This window comes from Leiobunum rupestre, chromosome 11 (assembly GCF_980474605.1).
Source record: "Leiobunum rupestre chromosome 11, qqLeiRupe1.1.hap1, whole genome shotgun sequence".
In the NCBI taxonomy this organism is placed as follows: Eukaryota; Metazoa; Arthropoda; class Arachnida; order Opiliones; family Sclerosomatidae; genus Leiobunum; species Leiobunum rupestre.
In genome coordinates this window covers 18,502,859-18,527,397 of record NC_143394.1, presented here as the reverse complement: position 1 = coordinate 18,527,397, position 24,539 = coordinate 18,502,859, and the positions used below count along the sequence as shown (strand labels likewise).

The 24,539-nt window shown below is 39.3% G+C and overlaps 1 protein-coding gene across 6 annotated transcripts in view; it reads right to left on the bottom strand.

Moving 5' to 3' along the window:
- LOC149921905 (Na(+)/citrate cotransporter-like) overlaps nucleotides 1–24,539 on the bottom strand; it is a 25,367-nt gene extending 828 nt beyond the window's left edge. For 2 of the 6 annotated variants that reach the window (XR_016477146.1, XM_090162503.1), the window contains exons 1-10: nucleotides 24,270–24,539; nucleotides 24,055–24,204; nucleotides 22,020–22,135; nucleotides 18,861–19,030; nucleotides 17,816–17,996; nucleotides 17,406–17,525; nucleotides 10,854–10,931; nucleotides 10,309–10,416; nucleotides 5,613–5,793; nucleotides 3,205–3,366 (exon numbers count right to left, since the gene is read on the bottom strand). Coding sequence is in view for 5 of the 6 variants with exons in the window: in XM_090162503.1 (XP_090018629.1) it covers nucleotides 3,205–3,366; nucleotides 5,613–5,793; nucleotides 10,309–10,416; nucleotides 10,854–10,931; nucleotides 17,406–17,525; nucleotides 17,816–17,996; nucleotides 18,861–19,030; nucleotides 22,020–22,135; nucleotides 24,055–24,204; nucleotides 24,270–24,371 (1,368 nt within the window). In the remaining variant the exon portion in view is untranslated. Of the gene's footprint in view, nucleotides 1–1,277; nucleotides 1,920–3,204; nucleotides 3,367–5,612; nucleotides 5,794–10,308; nucleotides 10,417–10,853; nucleotides 10,932–17,405; nucleotides 17,526–17,815; nucleotides 17,997–18,860; nucleotides 19,031–22,019; nucleotides 22,136–23,369; nucleotides 23,447–24,054; nucleotides 24,205–24,269 lie in introns of those variants that run through there. The other 4 variants (XM_090162506.1, XM_090162504.1, XM_090162505.1 and 1 more) reach the window with 4 other exon arrangements.

Below are 24,539 nucleotides of genomic sequence, written 5' to 3'. Positions count from 1 at the left end.
TTCGTCAGTTCCCCGCGCGAATCGCGGACATAGGGAAAGCTATGACACGTCGTCTGCTATCTGATTTTCTGGGTGAATTTTTCTAACACCGGTGGGGCCCTTTAACCCAAGCAGGGCCTTTCCGTAAGCCTTAGGCAAAAATCTCTTTTCGGACATTTGTAGGCTCTAATATATGGAATCGTAGGCCCTTATGTCTCCTAAAATTATCGTAGGCCCTAGACACTGCCTAATCTGCCTTATGTATAAGGCGGCCCTGAATCCAAGATCATTGACTTAGCACTATATCGATGGAGAGGGAACACTTGGCTTAGTAACGTTAGCGTGGTGATTGGCCGACTGTTCAAATATCTCCGCTAAAACGATGGAGAAGGGATATTAGGATTAGGAGCAGACTTGTAAATAGCGGCAGTCCACGTGTCAAAAACCCCTGAAAAAAATCACGGTACTCCTAAAAAAAATGAATTTAGAAGGGGGTAAAGAGTCCACGGGACTCCCTCAAATTATATCGTTAGCTGTGTAAAAAGAGGGAAAATTTCGAGAATTAAATAAAAAGTAGAATTATTTTTCTCTTTGAGGCATCTGTATCTGGATGGACGTCCTTCCAGTCTGTATAGTGTATACTGACCGCCACTATGTCAGCTCTCCGAATATTAGTCGGACTCCCAATTACTATTTATCTGTGAGGCCTATAGAAATTTACCATGACCAATGAAAAATTTGGAAAACTTGGGCCTACCAGGGAAAAACCTCTTAACTCAAACAGGTGTGGCCCGTGTGGGGAATGGAAATTATTAGCCCATTAGGCACAGTAATTGTAGACCAAAATTTTGCTTTATTAAAACTTGGAGGAATAAAACAAGTATACAGGAGTTGCGGAGAGCTGCGAAATCGGTTTCGTCAGTGACTGTGAACTCGCGCGAGACGGAGGGGTTCAAACGCGACTAGCGCCAGCTGCATACGGAATTTTGCAACTATTCACATTTTATATCATTGTTTTCGCGTCGTCTGGTTTGTTTTGAAACATTTCTAAATTCTTTGCACCTTTTTCCAAAATGACTCGTATTTGTTTGGAGGAATAAAACAAACCAGACGACGCGAAAACAATGCTATAAAATGAGAATAGTTACAAAATCCCGAATGCAGTTGGCGCTAGTCGCGTTTGAACCCCTCCGAATCGCGCAAGATCACGGTCACTGACGAAACCGATTTCGCAGCTCTCCGCAACTCCTGTATACTTGTTTTATTCCTCCAAGATTAAAATGAATAAAGGTAGAAAACAAAAATTTAAGCTCTATGGGTTTGGAATGAAGACTTTAATGGTTAAATTAATTGTGATAATATTTAAGAGCATTTTAATTTACCCGATCACGATTATATATGAAAATATGTAAACTTTGATGCTGTAGTTCGATTACTGACTGTCTCTTTTATAATTACCATAAAAATTTTATAGGCTTTGCCTCTATTAGGTGTCATTTATTTTCGAACATAATATGGAGGAATAAAGAACATATAAATTGAAACGAGGGGGGGGGGGACGAAGAAAGAGGGAAGAGTCCTGGACTCGTCGAAAAAATAGATCGGCGGAGGGGTCCGGGTCCAGTGGACTCTCTTAAAAATATACACTATTTACAAGTCTGATTAGGAGTAGGTGCGGCTCAAGATGTTGGCCATGGGGGCCATGCCCCCCCCCAACTGCTGAAGATATATAAAGCTGTATGAGAAGAAAGCTCCGGTCACTAACTTGCTCGGCCAATATCAATGTGATGCCCACTCCAAAATTTTTGTCTGCAGCCGCGCCTGATTAGGTGTAGGACTGTAGTCGTGCAAGTTATTTGTCACTATATGATTCGACCCAATTATTTGGTTAATTTTCAGTTGGCGCCAGCTTCTCCGAGGTTGTGCCTATGATCTAGCGTCTGGTACAGACAAATGAATAAGTTATAAGAAAGTTTGCCTTAAATAATCTTATCAAAATATAAGCCAACGATTCAAAAATTATAGTATCATTATTTATAAAGTCAAATTTACTAATAACGCCTGCTTTAGCCGCTACCTATCTAGCTTACATTGGCGAACCAAAGGATGCGTAGCGATAGTTTTCGGTCGCAAATTCGCACCGACGAATCAAATTGTTGTTATTAATATTCTAGAATACCAAATAATGAATTTGTAAAAAATGTTAGTAATATATTTATAAATTTTGACTATTTGATTTTGACAAATTTGAACCAAATTTATCATATAAAATTTTGTGCTGTGAGCCCTGCAACTTTTGGGCACGAAGTCAACAATGAGAAGTTTCTGATACGTTTCTAACTAAGAATGAAGTATGAACGGACATGCTAACTTTAAATAGAAGAACTGAATATTGTGGAAGAGTTCATTTTTAGGGGAAGAGTACCATTTATCTATTCTGTGTTATAAATTTTCGTTAGTTTTTCGTACGTCCTCGATCATTTGTGATATATGTTGACAAGTGAATAACGATTAATTCTCATTATTAATCAAACTAAAGTGATCAAATTACGCGTGATATAATGGTGATATACTCTGAAAGGTCAGCACTGAGTCAGTGATATTTTACTTATAACTAAAATATTTTTTTCCTTTATCTGATAAATTTACTGATGTTTACACCTATATATTAAGTTGAAAACACATTTTCTTAGTTGATAGAATCTCCTCACTCAAAAATTTTATATTTAGTAGAATAATTTGATAAAAATTTCTATATGGTCCAAATTTCAAACCCCGCGATATTTGGTCGAATTATTTGGAGAGTTCAAAAATTCGATATAACTGTTAGTTTTCAAAATCCGAAGTATTTGGAATTTTACAAATACCCAAATAGGTGTTTCTATAAAATACGGGAGGTCATGTGACAATGTTTTGTCTACGTCGCTTAGCTGAGCACTGCTGCAGCTCTTGAAGGTGCACGCGCTGCAGTCGCGAGACCCTGCGGAATCTGAAACCCGCGTGCAAGTAAAGCACTTAAATAACTGGCGCTCGTGACGCAGATAAGAACATTTTATACTCCTAATTTTTATTGTTTTATTTTATAGAAACACCTATTAGGAGTGCTTCTATGATCGCCAAAATAAAAGGACAGAGAAGGAAAATTTCGAGATGGGCCATTAAAGTGTTTAATTTAAGTCATGCATTTCAACATTTAATTTATTAACCTAAAAAGGTAAAACTTACCAGTTCGGTCATAACTGGCAAAAAGACCGAAGCAGTCACAACATTACTCGTGAATTCCGTTGTAATGGCAGTTAGGAGGCACATGATTAAGATTATGGCAGGCCCAGGCAATGCTGAAGTTATGGAGAGAGCTTCACTGGCGGCTCGTGAGAGACCCGATTTCTACAAAAAAAAAGACTGTTCAGTAATTACCGTAGCGATAGAATAGCATTTTCCATTTGAGCGCTCATCTTAACCCCGATTAACATTTTATTAGGGTTATACAACTATTAGGAGGTTTTATATTGATTGGTCAAAAGCGGAAAAATAGAAACCAATGGTGGATTCAAAATAATGTTTATTTTTATAATTGTTATAAAATAATAAATTAACAATTTCTGTAAATATTTATTTAAAATTATGTCAATCTTTACTTAATGTATTTAACAAAGTTGATAAATAGTTTAGCAAGATGGTGCTACCGTGCAATAACGATATAAAACAAGAATTTGGAAAAGCAAATCTAACTTACGGGCGAACCTCCTAAAGTTGAATAACTCTGAGTTTATTTGGTAGCCCCGCCGATCAACTTTCTCGTATTCTATTTACTGCTCTCCACCGCTCCGAGATCGCTTAAAACCGATCTGCCGATTTCGAGAAATCGAGGGACACAGGTAGAGGCTTGCGCCGCCGCTAAACGCCGCCGCCGCCGATAATTTTGAACGCGCCGATCGCGCCGCCGCCGATTGTTCGAAAATCGGCGCAAGCCGCCGCCGCCGCCGACGATACAAAGAACGGCGCGCCGCCGTTTCTTTTCTTCTTTATACACTTTTTTTTTTGGTATATTAAGCTTGGTTTTCATTTACGCGAAAATAACTACATTTGAACACGACGGCGAACGTCAAATTTTGGTTTTCGGATTTCGGTCGACGCAGAGTAGTAGCATTTTCACTTAGCGTCAATAGATTCCAGCATTGTTATCTTGGCTATAGAGAGAGTCACTAATATAACCAAGGCTTATCCACATTTTAATTATCTTTAAATTTAAATGTTGCTTGGCTTATCGATATGTTTTCTAAAATTGCATTATAATAATCAGTGGCGGACTGGGTCTAATATTTTTAGGTTGCTAGGAGACTTAGGGTCCCGTTTTTAACAACTATAACGCTACCATGTTTACGGAGACCCACTTCATGAACGGTCCATGGGATCCACGCCATCGGGCAGGTTACCTCTATGGCCAATCCGAGACTGATAATAATTTTTCAATTTAAATTTAATAAATGAAGCATTTGATATACCGCATTTTAGACGTCCAATACGTTTATAAAATCACATCATAATACCTTAAATTATTTTTAAATGGAACATAACATATCAAAATAGCAATATGTATGTTCACCGTGCGATGATAACCAAAAATGATATTATTCGTTACTCGGATATATTTCTGATTGGAAGGCTCAGAGCGTCAGTGGCGTAGCCAGAATTTCGTCAAAGGGGGTCCAAGAATGATAATTTTAAGAGGGGTGTCGACAAGGGGGTGTCAAATTAGTAAAGTCAAGGTAGGCCCAGGGGGTTGACATTGAACCCTCCTTGTCTACGCCACTGCAGAGCGTTATCGTGGAGCACGACCAAAAAAATTAAAGGCCAATATCGAGCCTTAAAACGAATTTCGATCCGGCATAACTGCGAATAATTTTGGTTGTCGTTTGACGTCAGGCCAGTGGCCTACCTCGGAAGGACCATGGACTAATTAATGTACTTCGCACATTAAAACATTAAAACAAACGTTTTACAAATTGAGCCAGTCCCACGTGTTTTCCAGCTGCTGAGCTATATTTGTATTTTCCCTCCCCTCACCCCTTTTCCTTCTTCCCCGGTTATCAATAGTTAGTTAGTTCCTAACTCCGCCGCCAGAGCGCACATTTAACAATCGCCCGAAGCAAATATTCAGGAACGGGGCGTCCCTGTGCGAAGTACATTAATTAGTCCATGGAAGGACTAGTACGAGTTGGTATTTGCCCTTGCCCTTCTGGTCGCGTGTTTTTTAAACTGTCGCTACAAGAAATAGCTCTAAGATTTGTACAAACGCCGGCGTACGCCGCCGCCGCCGGTCATTTTGGCCACGCCGAAGACGCCGCCGCCGTAGGCCTAAACGCCGGCGTATTCCGCCGCCGCCGGTATATTTTGGGTCAAACGCCGCCGCTGACCCATATCAGATCGGCGCAGGTCGCTCTAGCAACAATTTTATTTGGCGTGTTCCTTTTCAGCTTCGAAACATGTTCCATTTCTTTCTCGGGATGAGATCAGCAAGCCGGAGACATTAGAGAGAATCTCAGGCAGTCGAATGGAAAACGCTGTATGTGAGCTTCTCAACTTGATAACTAGGAGGTTCAATGATAAATAAAAAGGTTTTAAAGGATTACTTTGAAAGCGTCCGCTAGGGCAAAGCCTCCACCAAGTATGATAACGATGGACCATTGCATTCTTTTTTGAGATGATTTCCAGTCCAGAATCGCTGGACTTATCCAGAATTGTTTAGGATTGGAAGGGATTATAAATAGTAGTGACGTCATAGCGATGACTACAGTGGCACCGGTTAGCTTTCTGGGTATAAACACGGACATATATGTATAAGGTATGTTCTCAGTTACGTATGCAAATTCTTAGTACTACCAGAAGTACCAGAAGTTCATAATTGACCCCTTAGTGGGCAAGTATCTAACTACACGATTTCATTGCAACCTCGTGGCTCGTGCATGTGCGCTTTTCATAAGTCTGAAATAGGCATTTTCATTTACTCAACAATTAAGCTTTTCAAAATCTTTAGTTCCGATAATACCGTAAGTATCATAGCACTTTTATTAATTAAAGTGTCCTGAATTATGTACTTGCTAATCCTTCTTCTAACTTAGGAATGGCGAACAAAGATGGTAATCGAAAAAAATGAACAGACAGCGCAACGAATGTCATACGTATGGATTATTAACTACCGACGATCAGACGGTATATGCCTATTAGCGCAGTTCCCGTTAGTGCAGTTCCCAAAATCGCGCTTTCCCGAAAGTGCGGTTTCCCAATAGCGCAGTTCACATTCGCGTGGGGTTTCCTGTAGAGATGAGTCTTGGGCCCGCTAAAGGCGGGCTTACCCGACCCGACCCGACCCGACCAACACAACAAGTAAACGTCACAGACATGTATAGTATAGCGGTGCAAACGTTAGAAGCGCTGAAGGGATCGCAAACATCCCGACAGCAGGCGGAAATACACATGATAAGACTCAAAAACGTTTAAACGCTAGCTTTGCCATCACATTTTTTTTACTGAGAGCTAGTTTCACAACAGAGTACAGACTACATAGCATACTAACTCGCCCGTACTCTGTAGAGAGACATACGTTCTAAAACGCCTCACTTGGCGGCGCTAAAGTGGACCAAAATTTTAATTTGGTTTACCTATGATTCCCCCCTCTCCCGAGTCTCCCACGTGACTCTATCTTTTCACTTCGTGACAAGCGTTGTTGTGGGAAACTGAGAGGTTCACAGTTCATGCGGTATCAAATTTCTGACTTCAAGTTTTAGTTTTGGTTTAGTCATAGCAATTGAAATTTTGAATTCGGGAGCTCGCTCTAGCATTTAGTACAAGCTTATACTATAACAATAAAAAGTGCAAGTTTATCGGGTCGGGTTTCAATTTTATCGGGCCTTGGCGGGTCGGGTTTAAAATTTTACAAATTTTATCGGGCCGGGTCGGGTCGGGTTTCAGTTTTAAAGAATTTTGGCGGGTCGGGTCGGGTCGGGTTTTCGAAATAAATAATTTTGGCGGGTCGGGTCGGGTCGGGTTTTAGTTTTAATGAATTTTGCCGGGCCGGGTCGGGTCGGGTCGGGTTTTAGAAATAGCCGGCCCGACTCATCTTTAGTTTCCTGTTGGTACGAATTCCCATTCGACCGACACAATTAAAAATATACGTATATGTATATCTGTACAAAAAATGAATGAAAATAAACTAAAGGAAATTAAGAACGGATTCCAGCCATCCGTGGTCTCGAGATAGAGCGTCTGACTGCTGTTCAGGAAAATCGAGTTCGAATCTCCGTTGGGAATGTATGTTCAAATATTAATGTTTCATTAATTACAGTTATCTAAATTTCAGTGTTTAATTTCGCTTGGAAAATGAATTGACGATGGAGAATGCTATAACATTGAATAAATTCCGGCACATATATATGAACTTCAGGGGTCATTTTACGTTCGGAAATGGAAAAGTCGAAGACAGTAAAATAGTAATGAATATTTTCTGACATTTTGTATTTATTTCAATTTTTACCTCTCCGAGGGGACTTTGTACCCCAGGAGGGGTTATACAACCACCGTGTCTGTCTGTGGGTCTGTCTGTCAGGCCTGCGAACGCGTTCGCATTTTCGGGGCAAAGGGTAATCACTGCGTACGCAGTCGAATAACCGTTTTAGCAGTTTAAAGGTTGGCAAAACCACGGTGTGACGGTAAGCGTTAACGGATAAATTTGCGACTGCGTTGAGTCTGGTTGGTTTTTTTTTTCGTTAACGCTGGTTGTCATGGCTGTGTTTATTCCAACTCCTTCTTATTGACTTTTCGGACGGACCGAGTGCTATGGCAACCTCTCAACGTCCAATGGCAGGGTTTCCACCAATTGTTCACGGTATTCGACTTAGAATCAATTTGCGATCGCATCGGGCGGGTTTCGAACCCGAGACCGCCTGCTTGACAGGCGGACGTTGTACCACAGAACCACCGACACACTAGACCTTCAGCTTTATCGGAAGCGTATTTAGTAGAGTATGAAATTTTGGTTTAATTGATATAGAACAAGATTTCGTGTAAGATTTAAATTATTGCATCGAAGAAATTCTAATTTAGTGATTTCTCTATTGATTAAAAACAAATGTGCCACCCAGGGTTCAAACCCAGACCATTCGGCTGGGCAGTCAAGCGCTCTACCACAGAACCACTGAAATTAAGACACTCATCGTAAGCATAATAGGTAATAAAGTCTTGAATTTTTTTATGAATGAATTTATGAAGGCATAATCTGGTTTTTTTGCGAATGAAATTATGTGGATTTAATCTTGTTATTAAATAGAATGAAATTTCGTGTTCCATTTAAATTATTGCATCGAAGTAATTCTAATGTAGCGTATTCTCTGTTGATTTAAAACGAAAGCGCCGCCCAGGTTTCGAACCCGAGTCCTTCTGCATGATAGGCGAATGTTCTACCACAGAACTACCGATAGATGTTCCGCTTCTTTGAAAATTATAAGCGGAAGAGTATATTAATAGTTTTTAAAGTCTAAATTTTTTATGTATGCAATTTTAAAATTCAAATCTTGTTTTAGCGCAGTCAGCCGAGATAAGAGGGTTAAATGGTAGACCCTGTGGGTGGTCCACTTTGTTATTTTTTTTGGTATTTATTTACGGGTTTTCTTATCGACTAATATATAGTTGTGTTAATGCAAAGCCGATAATTTAACGTTTATTGCTTTAAGACCTGTCGGTTAGTCAAGTGGCTCTCTGTGCTTTGTTGATGGTAAGGTTTTTGCTTCTTGTAATCATATTTGGTGTGGATATTTGGATATTTACGATTTCTAACGCAGTCAATGATTTCCTGGGTGCGCGAGTCATTATATGATATTGGAAATTTGATGGTATTGGTCTTTTTCATGCGGTATGTGTCACAACGTCAATTGGAAGTCTACGAGTGTTGAAATAAAATGAGCGTTAAAGATGCGGCAAGTATTTCGTAAGCGAGAAAAATACAAATACCATCTGTAGATATTTCTTTCATTAAAATTTGCTTCGTATTATATTCAACTGATAAACATGTACTGTAAAAAGGGTTAAATTCAATTGTGCATTGTTTTAGTGAATCAAACTCGCTGTTGTAACTACTTAATTTATAATATTCTGAATAAATTAAACTCGGTTGTTTCGTCTCAATTATTTAAATTAAAATTAAAATTTTATACCGGGCAGGGATTGAACCGAGAATACGTTTTTCGTAAATAACTCTGAATTCCGGTGATATCTTTGAGGGTCGTCTCGAAAAATTAATACCACTAGGGACAATTCTTCCGAGGAGAGGTATATTTTGGCTTGCCAACTTGTTAAATAGTGCTATTTAATTTTAGTGCCTAACACAAATTTCACCCCTTTTCCTTAGGTTAGGTTAGGTAAGGTTTGGTTGGGTTGGGTTGGGTTAGGTTAAGTTAGGTTGGGTTAGGTTGGAGTGAGGTGAGGTGACGTGAGGTGCTTTCAACCCAGTTGTTGAGATAGGGTTTACAAAAAATCATATTTGTATAGAGGTTTTGAAGTTTTGTATCATATTAAATTCGGGAAACCACGCCTTCGGGAAACCGCGCTTTCGGGAACTGCGCTTTTGGGACACGGCGCTAGCGGGAACCGCGCAAATGGGAACCGCGCAAATGGGAACTGCGCAAATGGGCATAAACCAATCAGACGACGGGAGGATCTACTTTTTCAAAGGGGAAGTTTGTTCTGGTGAAGGGATTTCTTTAGTCATAGCCGTAAAATGATGTTTCACCTAGGAATATAATACTGCATACCTCGAACAGAAATTTGTATTCCCCCATCACGGACTCGCTGTTTTAGCTTCGGCAACGCGAGAGCTATACAATTTCGGACATACGAGCGTAGCGCCATCGTATAAATAGGCGGAATGTTTTGTCTTTATAAATTTTGCCTACTTTTCATTCTATTCACAAGGATTTTTTGTACAAGTTGAAACATGAATATTCTACCTGGATTCTACGAAACTAATTTCACAGATGTTTATTTAATTTGAAGACAAAATAAATAAATCTTTAACACGATTTTAAAACCGGCAAGCATTTCTAACCAAGTCCCAACGAACACGCGGACGAAATTTTGACTACGGTGTCCGCTAGGTGTCTCTAGTACCTTATGTCCGAATTCCCCACATTGCCAGGCCTATGAATCCCATATTTCCCCTCCAGTATTTCCATCCTCCTAGGTTTCACGCCTTTAACATGCAGACTAGGGATTAAATTACTTCCTTGTGAAGCTTCTGGTATGACTAAAATTATAATTTATGAAAGTTTAACGTACACATCTTTTACTAGAAGATCGCCCCATCCCGTCATGAAACGCGGATGCTCAAAGAACCACAGTATTTTTAATAGTATGAAAACTCCTAATACAGAAGCTTCTGGAAAACTGTGCAAGAACCGTTTCATCAAGAATTAATTCAGGTACTCAAAGTTTGGAACGACTGCATACTTTGTAGCGAAAGTTCGTATGCATACGGTTTTTCGTAACGCTCTTTCACGTACACGGACGATCGCTAACTATGCTTACCTTTCGTTCGACGGGCTAGCCACTCCGCGTAATCGGTGTACAAGCCGTCAAGCCCGTACATTTCACTGTTTCTAATGAGATTACACGTAATCTTAGAGTCTGTACCTTTAATAGTGTTGAGTACGCGTAATCGGTGTACAGGCCATCTGACAGTGGTTAGCCCCTCGGTTTCGTTATTCAAAAATAGACGAACAAAGTACGCGAGGGTGGTACCAGTGACCCATATTCTTAGATACCCAAGTATCTAAGTATAAGTTTTTAAGTGAGAAATGATGAAAATAGAATATTTTACGCACCTCATGGGTCCCAAAGCTTTGTATTTCGCTAAGACAATTTCCCCTATGGACTGTCCATTTACAGTAACGACGTCAGGGCTAGAAATAAATAAAGTCTGTTTATTAAAATTGGTAAATATATTGGAATTATTATAAGAGCATCATAGCATAAGACTATCAAGGCCTCCCTAAGTTTGAAACGAATGGGATTTTAACGTTAGGCTCATGACTGGCCAAACTGGCTACATGAATCCATCTGGTGGTTAAATTTTTTAACTTATGCACAAAGTGGTAAGGGTGAGGGGGGTTGGGAGATTTGCTCTTTTTCCTCCACCAGGTAGCGTAAATTCTATTTTTTTCTCAGTCTAGTGCTGAATACACGCACCTTTATGCTCAATAAAAACTTAGTCTTATGCTTCCCAGTGGCGAAGCTATGGGGCGGGGCGGGCCACCGTTTGGGCGGGATTTGGGGGTGACACCCGACCGTGAAAAAAATAAAAACTAACACAAACTAGAGGCTAGTAAGTAGCCCACCATGATATCCGCCGCGGGTGTCACCCATGCGTTGACAGAAATTCGTCGAAGTATGTGAATGGTGAGAGGCGGGTCGAGAAGGGGTGGAAATTTAGTACAGTTAAAGGTAGGCCCCAGGGGGATCTGGACCCGGAAGCCCCCCCCCCTTGTCTACGCCACTGATGCTTCCACTGGTAGCGAATTTAGCCATTTTAGGCAATGCACTACTTTACACAATAATGAAAAAAGGGCGAAAGAGGCGCTCATGGTGGCACTTTATTGAGGAGATTTTAATCAAAGAACTGTATTGAGAGGGTAAAGCAAAAAACCGAAAACACAGAGACTGCCCCTCAAGTCCTAGTTACGCCACTGTGATCATTCCGAGTGCTATTATGGATTCCCGAGTCTGGGTACGTGTATCTGGATCTCACGGCTATTGCCTATGACTCTATAGGTGTTTAACTTTCAGGCGGGTTTTGAATTCCTCTTCAAGGTGTTAAGAAAACTATTGTAGTTAACCCAGCTGGATCAACTACAATAGTTTTCTTAACTAGGCCACCCAATAATCACTGTCGAGTTATACGCGATAAATCAATTGATTATTATTTTTGAACAGTCAAATAGGATTCTAAATCAGCTCTAAATATGACCAAGCTAGTGTCTCATTGTTGCTGTGGCCATCCCATATGTAGGGACTCAGGGTCATGAATTTGCAGACACGTGTGGTTAGTGACCTTTTGAGACCTCCCCTAGTCAATGTGTTCCTAACAGACATTTGGAGACGAAATAGGTGTAGTTTCGTGAGAGACAGAAATCAGATACAGTATTATAAACTGGATCCTGCACGTGATTTTTTTGTTCCAAGATGAGGCTTCTGCGATGAAAGGATTCGCTCATAGCGCGTTTACATTGCTAGATTACGTACTGCTCACTTACGCCAGTCGGACACTTGCTCGAGTTGTAATGAAGGGGTTCAAATGGTTGAACATTTACTGAATTATCATGTGTGGGTACACGGGTTCATCGTCTTCACATTCAGAATGGCCTGGTTAGTGGTTCTTTCATGGTGGATGTCCACGGTTTAAAGTAAGCTATTGAGAGTTCCGACATAGCGATAATCACCGATGTACGTGATTTGCTTCGGGTGATTTTCGAATTGATATTGTATTATTTTAGTGTCGAAAATTTCTTGCTTGTTTTAGAGGTATTTTGTGTTATTCTAGTGATATATGCCATGTATTCGTAACATAGAAGTGCTCATTTGTAACTAAATTATTGCAGTAATTGGTGTGAAGGTTAAAAATTGACGCGAATGTTCGTTGCTGTTACAGGTTCTTATATATATTTCTTTTTAATTATGCAAATGGTCCCTTTCCCTCGCTTTGTTTTTTTTTAAATTTTAACGATTATCATTGTAACATGGAGTATATGGTGTGAAAGCCTCGTTTGTTATATGCACCACTACTAAAGTTCTGTATTTTGAAGAAATAAAAAATACCCATTTTTAGAAACGACTAAACGACGTAGCAACACTTTCCAATTTACAATTTTTTCAGCGGTGCTTTGTCCATGACCTTTCATCTCCAAATGTGTTATTCAGAAAAAAATAGAGACATAAACTGTGAAAATGAATCGCCGATTCCGAAAAACAAATAGAAATCAGCGAATCGCTTCCATCCATTAAAAAACTACGTTCATATTGATAGATGTTGTCTCAAAAGGCACGCAAACTGGGCGACATTAGAGGCTTACGTGATCGAGTTCGAGAGACTGCGCTACGGAAAAAGAAAGAGAACTCTGTCTTACCTTGGAGGAACTATCCTCCAAGGTAAGACAGTGACGAGGAAATGAGCTATCTTCTTGGAACTGGCGTGGGTAGCCCTATCAGTCGCGTTATTAAAGAGATAGTGTCAGAATATTTTTGCTGTATTAGATTTTTGTATGAAGTATATAAATATATAATGATAATAATAATGGTAATGATGATTTACTTCACTAGCAAATTGAAGTTTTTAAATGGAAGGGTAGGCTTCACTGCATTTCTTGGGAGCCTATTATTGACGTCATTTTCGGGCAGATTTTTATATTGGTTGCTACTAGAGTGAGCCCCGGCCAACTAAGATCCACTGCTACTCGCACTAGTCCGAGTAGCAGTGGATCTAAGTTGGCCGTGAGTGAGCCGAGAGAGAATGTTTAGAGAGAAACCAGAGAGAAAATAGTAAGAGAAAAATTTCTCAAGCCTAACTTCGCGATTTTCCAAAATCATTTTAACTCTTATGGTGAAGACTAATACGACATCGGAATAGAAATTCTACCTTTAATAAAATCATATAATTATTTTACGTATAAGGAAATTAATTATCAATAAACAAAAATCAACACCTTATTTCTAAAACAAACGTTAATGTAATAATCTTTCGAAAAATATTGGTGATTTTCGCTGTTTTCCGATGCACTATTAAAGTTATTAAGCGCGCGTCACACTCCTCGAAAATATTAACAGCGCGTGCCCAAAGAATCAACACATAATTTTATACACGTATTTAATCCTAACAAATAACTGGAACGGTAGGAAATCTTCTAAATTTCTTTCGATCCACAACAATTTATGGCGTCAACAATGGGTAAAATTTCGACGAAGTGATTGACGTATAAATATTATAAAGTTAATTTTCATAACTAAATATTTTTTTTAAGTGCCATAAGATAGATTTTTATGTCCAGAATTCTAAAATATATCTTATAATGTACCATAAATCACAAAATACGAAATTAGTCCAAGCTGACACTATCTCTTTAAACTGAAAAAGGGGCTGGTCACGCGTGTTCAGGATTTTATACAAATTGACTAAGATTGTCGACTGTCAAAAGAACGCCAATTGAGATTAGCTGATTCCACAACGAACTACCATATTCAAGTAGAGGACCAACATAGCAGTGACGCCGGTATCACAACCAAAATATATCCACGGTCACCCATATATACATATTTACACTTATTTGTTACTTCTAGTCATACTTTGAAAGCATCGAAGGTTCCTTCGATCAGTGTCACTCTTATTTTTAACTTCTGATCACACCTATTTGTTACTACTAGTCAGCCGTTGAGTGTCACACTTATTTCTTCTGGTTAATAATAATAATAATAATAATTAGCTAGGCTAATACCCAAGGCACCACCTTAGGCAAAGACTAGTTCGATCAGTTTCATACTTATTTGTTACTTCTGATCACCCTTATTACTTCTGGTCATACGCCGAAGACTAGGTTGATCAGTGTCATACTTAATTGTTACTTGAAAGCTCGGCGCACTCTGAACGGCCTTGAAAAACGCAAGAGGGAAACGGGCGCGTAGACCTCTATAAACACGCGGATTTACAATGTTGGAAATTGCGGGGCTCCGTATACGCTGCCCAAAAAACTTTACTTAGAATTAAAATTAAGGAACGTATTTTCAACTCTTGGTTATATGTAAACCACAGCTATTCAAAAATATAACTTTCATGAAAATCGGACTTAAATTAAGGAACGTTATGCCGACTTTCAGGAGGAAATATAAGTGTCACACTTATTTGTTACTTTGGGTCATATAAGAACGGCCTTGGAAAATGCCAGAGAGATATTCGCGTAAAGTCTCTATAACCACACGTACATGTATTGCCAATGTTGGAAGTTGATGGGGGTACTTATACGCTGTCCAAAAACCTTACTAAGAATTAAAATTTAGAAGGAGTTGACCTTCTTTATCTTTCTTTCGTGGTATAAAAAGGTTTATTCTTCTTTTACGAGGTTTGATTACAACGCTAAACCAGTAATGGAAACGAGTTCCCCACTATAAATCCGACTCAGTTCATGGCTGAAGCTAGAAAGATGAAGACTAGTCCACTTTCACCGTAGAACGTATTTATTTATACAGGGTGGCCCAATTTGCTATGAAAACGCCTTTTTCTCAACAAATATTTGAGATATAATCTTGAAACTTTCAGGGTATGAGAATTGCGTTGAGAACGTTTAAAATTGTAAATTTGAAGACAATCGAATAACTTTTCCCTTTTTTTCCAAATTTATTTTTTTACCAATAGGTGGAAGGAAAAACGTTTTAATGCGAAAGTTGAAGAGCCTACCTGAAAACCTACAAATAACGTTGGTTTGATCGAAATCGACCTATTTTATCACTAGATATTGAGGTCAGAAAAAAACAGGTTGGCCATAGCAGGTCAAAGGGTTGTTTAACAAATGAGAGAACGATAAACAAGTTCTATCCAATCAAACAAAAGCAATTTAATCACTAACGAATAACAGGTTGGGACATTACAAGAATGGTTCAATAATTTCTGCGTCTGCCCCGATACATGTTCCAGCGCGATGAAGCATACTTCGGAATGCACGATGGATCATGTCGGGAGTGATCAACTGAAAAGCATCGATGATACGCTGACGTAATTCGACAACGCTCGTAACAGGCGTCGCATAGACATGAGTTTTAATGAAACCTCACAGGAAGAAGTCCATCGGTGTGAGGTCAGGTGACCTAGGAGGCCATTGGACGGGTCCGTTGCGGCCTATCCATCGATGTTTGAGTTCAGCGGAAAGGTAGTCTACCACTGCTCTAGGTTGATGTGGAGGCGCACCGTCATGCTGGAACCAGAGTCGTCTGTAGTTGGCTAAAGGAATGTCTTCTAATGCGCTCGTGACGTCATTCTGTAACAAAGCTAAGTAGCTCTGCCCATTTAAACGGTGTGGCAAAAAAAGGACCGATGACTCGATCTCCGACCAGACCCGCCCACACGTTTAACCGAAATTGTTGTTGGTGGTGGTGAGGAAGTCCCCATCGTCGATTCATATCACTCCACCAAAAGTAAGTTTAAAAATTCCGGAGATTCGCGCTCCATATTGCACAACCAGTTACAAAATTCAAACCTACGAAGCATATCCTCGTCATGAAGAGCTTGATGAAGTGTTGCCCGATGAGGATGGAAATTTTATTCCTGAAGGATTCTCCAAATGCGGGCTCTGGGCACACCCAACTTTACGTTTGCACCTCGAATGCTTGCATGAGGATATGCCGAGAAGAACGCTAAAACGAGCTCTTCGTCGTCGATGTTTTGCCGACCAGCTCCTCGGTATCTTGGAATGACATCACCATGGTTCCGGAAATCTCAAACAGCGCCGAGAACAGTGTTGTGACTTTGAAATCTGTCTGGAAACCGCATTCTGAAAAGTTGACATACCCTACGAGCGTTTGATGGGCTTCACCATAAAATAATTCGACCATGAAAGCGCGCTGTTCAGCAGAATACACAGGCATTGCAAACATGCAACACTCAGACTGATCGTTATTGCAGGCTATTTTGGTTTAAATACTAAATAAATTTGTTTTGTTGATTTACTAAGTCTAATTAGGCCAGTTTATCGTTCTCTCATTTGTTAAACAACCCTTTGGCCTGCTATGGTCAGCCTGTTTTTTCTGACCTCATTATCTAGGAATAAAATAGGTCGATTTCGATCAAACCAACGCTATTTGTAGGTTTCAGGTAGGCTCATCAACTTTCTCATTGAAACGTTTTTCCTACCACCGATCGGTCAAAAAATAAATTTTGAAAAAAAGGGAAAAGTTATTTGAAACGTTCCCAACGCAATTCTCATATCCTGAAAGTTTCAAGATTATATCTCAAATGGTTGTTGAGAAAAATTCCTGGTCAGAGCAAATTGGGCCACCTATATTATCGAGAACCGTGTAGTTATGATATTTAGCTTCCCCCAAAAACTGACGTTTTCTGAAACATATGATTGGGGAAAACTGGTTTATGGTGCCCGCGAATGGTGTCGGCATAGTCATTCTTCCTAAGTAGAAATAAAAGAGTTCCTTCCTTTTTTGAAATGTAAAAAGTGGGGTAGGAGATTGCATGAGTTTCGAGCGTGTCTTGGCAGCTACACACAGCGCCAAGTTCGTTTGTGGGAAGTATACTATCTAGTAGACAATTCAAAAAGTGAAGTCGAAGTTTTTAGTCCTTAAGAATCGATTAGAATTATCGAATAAATAGAAAATTGTAGATCTACCATTTTCTAACGTAGTGAAAATGCAGTACGAGCCATGCTAAAATGGTACAAATCAAAGAGCAGGGAGCTCCAAAAACCATCCACGATGCGTAGCTAATATCCTCCGACTCTTCGTATAAACTAAAATGATAATGTCATAATATTTAATGTGAGAACTTCAAACGAAAACAAAGATTTTAGATAGTTTCAGCAACTCATGAAAATGCGTAAAAGTGAGTCAACGTTTCTAAACGAACGTTTGCTTGCAAATTCTGTTAAGCAAAAATGTTTCATATTTTTAACGTCTGGCGAGGTGAAATACGGCACCATATGTGTCCCGAGTTCCAGACGTTCCCAACTTCAGATAAATTTAGAATAGGCGTTCGCGTTTATTCATTTTCGTGAGTTGCTGAAACTGTCAATTACTGAACTCTTCCATGACTCCTTTGAGCACTAGATTAGGTCCCGTACCAGTTAGTGTTCCGATACCACCGACATTGGCGCCATAGGCTACAGCCAACAGCAGAGCTTTTTTTAAAGGGGCGCTGTGAGTTTTCTGTTCAGATTGTGGTTCTGTTGAAATGATCGTATCTTCATTGGAATTTGAAGGAACTTCAATTTTATGAAAAGTTAAAAGCAATTCGTGTCATTAGAATATAATGGCTTTCCAAGGGGAGGGATTCCGTGTGCGTAGCTTTGACGGAACAAAATTTTCAGCCTTAATCGCCCCCCCAATTTATTGCTGGATTGCCACTGTTGCTTTCAGTCGGAGTTTCGAATAATAACTGATTGAGCTCAATTATGGACTTATGGTAGAACTAGCTAAATACCAGGTTGCGCGTACTTTAAATTCGATGTGAGACTAAAGATATTTGAGTTCAAAGCTCCCCTGATGTAACTCTTGGTTCATAGGTTTCGCTTGTCCTGGGATTTCGGAGTACGACCAGAAGAGCAACTCTATGACTCATTTCACTCAAATTCTGCGGTAGCCTCTGTTTTCATGATTGCGCCTACAGGCTGATAGATCGTAGCAGCAGAGAAAGAGGGAAAGGTTTCAACGCTGGAATGCGGAGGGTGTGGCCAGGGGCGTATTTAGGCGAAGTAGGCGCGCGGTCACATTTTAGGAATAGCTTTGAATTGCAATTTGTCGCCTGAGTGATAGAGTGCCAGAGCTAGAGGCCGGTGAAAGTGAGGAGGTCACAAAATAGTAGACCAAAAAAGCGCTATTTCCGGTTAGGTTAATGACCTAAAATTTATTGGTGACAGAAAAGGTACATATCTAACCAATGCCTAATACTACTAAATTTTTGTGATTTAATTGTTATTGTTATAAAAAGGGCGCCCAAAGTCTAAATACGCCCCTGAGTGTGGTTTTTCTTCCGGGAATCAGGAGGCGGGCAGGGTGCTGCCCACATATTCTCCGTTCACCGGCAGATTCTTGGTATAAATAAATCGTTTCTTGATGTCTAGAAATACCTGAATTTCCCTGTTTAATCAGAACGTGAGCGGATTCAGATTGAATGGGAGGCTCTTCGACTATTTCCGAGGTAACTGCTTCGAGAATCGGCACTAAAATCAAAGCCGTGGTGGTGTTACTGATCCACATTGATAGAAAAGCGGATGTCACCAGAAAACTTGGCATCAACCTGTGTCAATAAAAAGTGTTCGCAAAAACTAAGCAACTAAAAACTTTGTGATCATTTGAGGAGTATTATAATCACCGTGTCTGTCCGTCTGTGGGTCTGTCTGGGCGGCAATCACCGCCTTCGCAGTTATTGAGATTTGGTAAAACCAAAAGTAAATAGGGGGTAAAAGTTTTCTAAAACCCCTTTATTTCCAAAACAACGTAGCTGTTTTTTTTTCGGTTTGTGTACATAGTTACACGGTTACGTGGTTTTGTAAATACAGAAGCGCTTTTTTCATTGCGTACGATAGCCATTCGCGTATATTGTGTCGTGTGTTTGCTCGTATGTCGTCGTGTTGTGTGAAAATTAGAAACTCAGATTAAGCGGAAGAGTATATTAATAGTTTTTAAAGTCTTACATTTTTTACGTATGAAATTATAAAGGTCAAATCTTGTTTTAGCGTAGTCAGCAGAGATAAGGGGGTTAAAGGGTAGGACCCGTGGGTGGTCGACTTAGTTAGTTTTTTGTCTACCGGTACTTTTGAACCGTTAAGGGTCATTCATTTATGAATACAATTTATTTTACGTGTTTTCTTATCAGCTTTAAATGTGTAATACATTTTCAAATTTAATTCATTCCACGTCAAATCGACAACTCATGCAACCATGGGTGGGCCGATTCAAAGGAAATATAAACCACCTTAACTAGGAACAAAATCATGGGGTAATTTAAATTTTTGGCGAAATCGATGAAGCGGTTGAGTAACTAGAGCCCTTCGAAAATAAGTCACTTTTTCAAACTCTTGAAACGTTCATTTTCGCACCCTCAAAACATTTTGTATAATAAATTTACGAATATTTCGATGATTACTATGAAACTCTCGATTTTAGGGTAACACATAGTGCTGATTTCGAAAACATTGATGTTTTTTTTCTAAATCTTACCGTTTTATATAATTAAGTTAAAACTTCGGGATTTTTTTATCAACGGGGGGTCATTTTCGACGGCCAATTTCGCTATGAGGGCAAACTTCGATTTTAGATTTTAGACATTCATAAACATGCGCTTGAAATAAGCTTTAATTTGATGTTTAATACCAATATACCATTTGTCTAAACTATTTCTAATAGGCGAAATTTTAGGTCAAAAGTTAGTAATAATTTTTTGTTTCTTGTGGAGGAATTTCATTGGGAAAATTACCAAAGTACCCTACACCCGTTTATAATTTACTACGAAATTGGAGAAGTTACCCATTCTTTCAGTTATTGCGTTGTTAGTGACGAAATGGATCATGGAGCCTCAACCGTTCATTGTTTTCTGAAAACAGTGACAAACAGACAAACTATTGACGGAAACGCTATCTAAGCATATTTAGTTCATTTTCAGTTTTGAACGAAATTTTTCATTCGTTTCTTTATTAGGCTCCGGCAGAATACACAAAATATTATCCAAGGGAACGAAGCACTTGTTTTCTTCCAATGGCCATGAGAGTAGACATCGTTTCTGGTCGCATTTCATAAATCGAAGCATTCTACCGTTATTATCCTGTTCCAAGCATTCTTTAAGTTCTAGAGACGTAAGTGTACGATGAACACTGGTGACAAAAACTGCCTTTCGACGAGGTCACTTGGTTTTTGGGACAGTCTTTAGTGATGTTTTGGAATTAGAACCATTTAGCTTTAAAAGTAATAAAATTTTTCACAACGACGGATACTTCATGGTACTATTTTTATTAAAATATTTAAAACAACACAAGCTTTCGGACCGTAGTCCCTTTTCAAGCGTCTTGTCGATACACATTTAATTGTTTAGTTTGACCCTGGGTCTTACTTTGACCACTTTGACGTTCGTCGTTGGAAATGATTTGGACTCTTTTGCTGTATACTGAACTGCGTTATTACGTTTTTGTTCGTTTTGAAGTGATTTTATATAGCATGCTATAGATTTTGAACGAGGTTGCTCAGTTGGCTTTACTTCCTTTTTAACGATCGTTTTTCGCTGATCATTTGTTTAAAGTTTGCGTTTTTGAGAATATTGATGTCCAATTGCATATTTTCAAATTTCAATAAAATCTCAGAGACAGCCATAATCAAATTATCTTGTAATGAGTCTTTGTCCCTCGTTAGGCTATCGGCCTTGTTGAATTAATTAAAAAACTTCATAAGAGAAGTGGGGTTAATGGTTCGTTCATTTTAGATGTTGATGGAATATCTGAAATCGATGTTTTTGTCGGCGGGGCGGCCTCCTTGCCCACCCCTGCCTAGATATGGCCCACCACCCTACCGAACTGTTTGACAGGAAAATGGCACCCCTACCTACCCTGGCACCGCCCCCCTCGCCCCCCCCCTTACACCGCCCCTGCAGCGGCGTCTTACCGTTATGGCGATGTAAATTGTTTGAACGCTTACAAGCAATGCAAGTAAAGGCTTTGAACAGTGATGTATTCTGTTTGGTTAAATTGCGTGCAAGTTAGATGTATTTTTTTCGAACAAGAGTTACAATGGAGTTATTTTTGGTTGGCCGATGAAAGGTTTAGAACATTTTAAACATGGTATTAAAGAACCTGGCATGTCTAGCTTACTACTTATGCCCGGAGTTTACAATAGGGGAAAAAAAAACCATAAAACCATAAAATGTTATTAATTTTGTCAAAATTAATAATCAACCAATATCCTATGGCACATTGACAAGAAAATTATAATATGCGCATAACGACCGACAATTTTTTTTTAATCAAAAGCTTATATTATGCAGCAAGAATTGTGATAAACACCAAAAATTCAAAAGCTAACAGTTAAAATTCAATATAAAAATCTTTGCCTTAACCACGGCGAATAAGAAATAAAAAAGAACAGCTGATTCTATTATCGGTTTTGAAATTAGTGCTATAGATGGCAACAACGTCTTCGCCCTTTAAGGCGAGCCCAAAAGTTCGAGTTCTTGGAATAAATTAATGATACCTTTCCCGAAAGCTATATATTCGGTAATGATTTAAACAAGGAAAACTAACCTTTTATTGTTTATTCCAATGGAAATCAGAATTTTAAGAGCCAGTCGCTTGTGGATGTTGGTGTTTTCGATGGCAACGGCCATTAGTAAACCTCCCAAGGCGATCATCGTAGTCGTCTAAAGGATATGGATACAATCCAAATGGTTTTTACGAATATTACGCAATTACGCGTTAATAGAATAGAACTGTCTTCCTAGAATACCGCTTAATAATAACGCAATGCGAAAGTTAAGGCTTGTTTTCCAATAAAGCGTGTTACGGCAAGTGTCTTCCAGGGCCGTGTTGAGCAGAGTTCGCCCCCAAATGAGCTCAGAAGACAAGGGGGAGGGGAACAAAAGTAACATCCGGAGATTTCGGGATTTGATATGGATATAAGAAGATAACTTCAGTGCCCCTATAATCCCTATTTGGGTGGAGCCCTGCAGCAATTCACATTTTGACTCGCCCTAAAATTACAGTTCGCGCACTTATGTAAAACTAAGCTTAAGAGTTATCATAAATAAGATAATAATAATAAGTATGGCCAAGAATGTGGGGTGGCGAAGTGGTTAACACTCTCGAGTCTCGTATCGCAGCAAGAGGACTTAGAGGAGCCGGGTTCGATCCCAGCTTTTGGAAATCGGTGAAAACTCGGAACCACTACTTCCGCGTTGAATTTGTATGTTATCTTCCCTCTGGTTAGAGGGGTTTTCCCTAGAGCTATTCGGTTTTTATTTTCCATGAAAACTTTGAGGTTCCTCCCCTTTCGAGCTAGGGGAAAACAAGACCACGATGCTCCCTTTCGAGCTAGGGGAAAATAAGACCAAGAAAAATGTTCTTAATGTAAGAAAGCTAACATTAAAATAATAGAAGGTGTCATAATTATTTTTCTTATGTTACTTATAGTAAAAACCTACATAGGCATAAAAATATAGAACAGGAGTAGCGAATATCTTTTAACAATATAATGTAGCTCTAGGAACTTAAGGGAGGGGTTTGCAGTGATGGGCACTTCTGTTAGCGAATCGCTCATCTGGCACACCGCTCGTGGTCTCTCGCGTGTTAAGAATAGGCGCTCATGAATTCCCGAGAAAGTTAATAGGCCTAAAGTGGCTTGAGAAATATCGTTTGATATCTTGAACATAATAAAATTTATTTTTAAAATATAATTGAATTCTAAATTGAATGGATTTCAAAGACATATTTTAAACAAATGAGATTTTAGAGGGGGAGGGGGGAGGGCTGTTCTGAATACGCTATGACTAGGTTCCAGTTTGGGAGTTGTTCAGGATTTACATTATTTGTGGTTCGACAATTTTGGAGATTACACGGGTAAAACAAGTGCTAGAAAGGGAAACTTCTTTTGCTTACCAGTTCCCCCATTCACGACTTCGAGGAGTGGCTTAACCTAGCCATTATGAGTGAATACTGAATTTTAGTCACTATCTGCGTTTGAGCATTAAAAAAAAATTTGGCGGTTTTGTCCGCCCCCCTTTAACATATTTTGCATTTTTATCGATATCGTCAATGGTAATCATAAGCGGATCCGATAGACGCCGTTCAAAGTTGAATATTTATATCCTGATGAACTCCCGCTATGGATGAAATTTCAATCACCGAGTCGTTTGACGGAATTTGAAATGCCATTACCACGCGCCATATCTTGTATTTCTACGTTCGGCATGGCTGATTTGATATTGTTTAAAGAAAAAAAAACATTCCAAGAACCCAATGACCATTTGTTTTATCTCGCGTGTAGACGTTGCGAATCTTGCAATTTATTTAATCGAGGCAACACGATTCGTTCTTGATATAGCCAAGAATGTTTCTACTTCGGGAGAATGATTATGTTGTGACCATTTTTAGCGTTGCTGCGAATCCCCCTCACGCTCTAACAGTTACCTCCTCCTCTTGAATCAATCAAATAAGCCCGTATCACAAACGTTTGATAATGAAAAACTCCGTAGGCCTAAAAGGTATGAAAAAATATGCGAACTGGTTTCCAAACACGTTTTTTCTATGTTTAAATGACAGAATGTCGACGGGAAAAACCTACCTTCATATAAGATTTACAAACCGATGCTGTGCCCATCACGTCGAGTAAGGGAAATAATATAACTGGCAGTAGCGCCGTAGCTGCCAAAGGAATGGTTTCATTAACCCAGAAAAAAACGACAATGGCCATGGCGTAGGCGCATCTTGATTCCTTCGTAAGAGACGGGATTTTTTAAAACTTTTATACCGTTTAAAAACGCGAAATAAAATACGTACTTTACTATCTCCGAATACGAAAACTGAAAGACACAGCAGAGGAATCGCCAGCGTAGAAATTCTTTTGAACGCCGGTTTTGAGATTTTAAAACACGTAACCATTTTCACTTTCGAAACTGAAAACCACTTTGACCTCGACCGTGCTATTCACAGTTTGAAAACACTTTAACTCTACTCGAATCGTCGGCGGGAACTTGAATAATGGGTTGGCTCGTTATCGTGGCCTTCCAACAGCGACAACAAAAGCAAAACAATAGTTGATTTTATAAA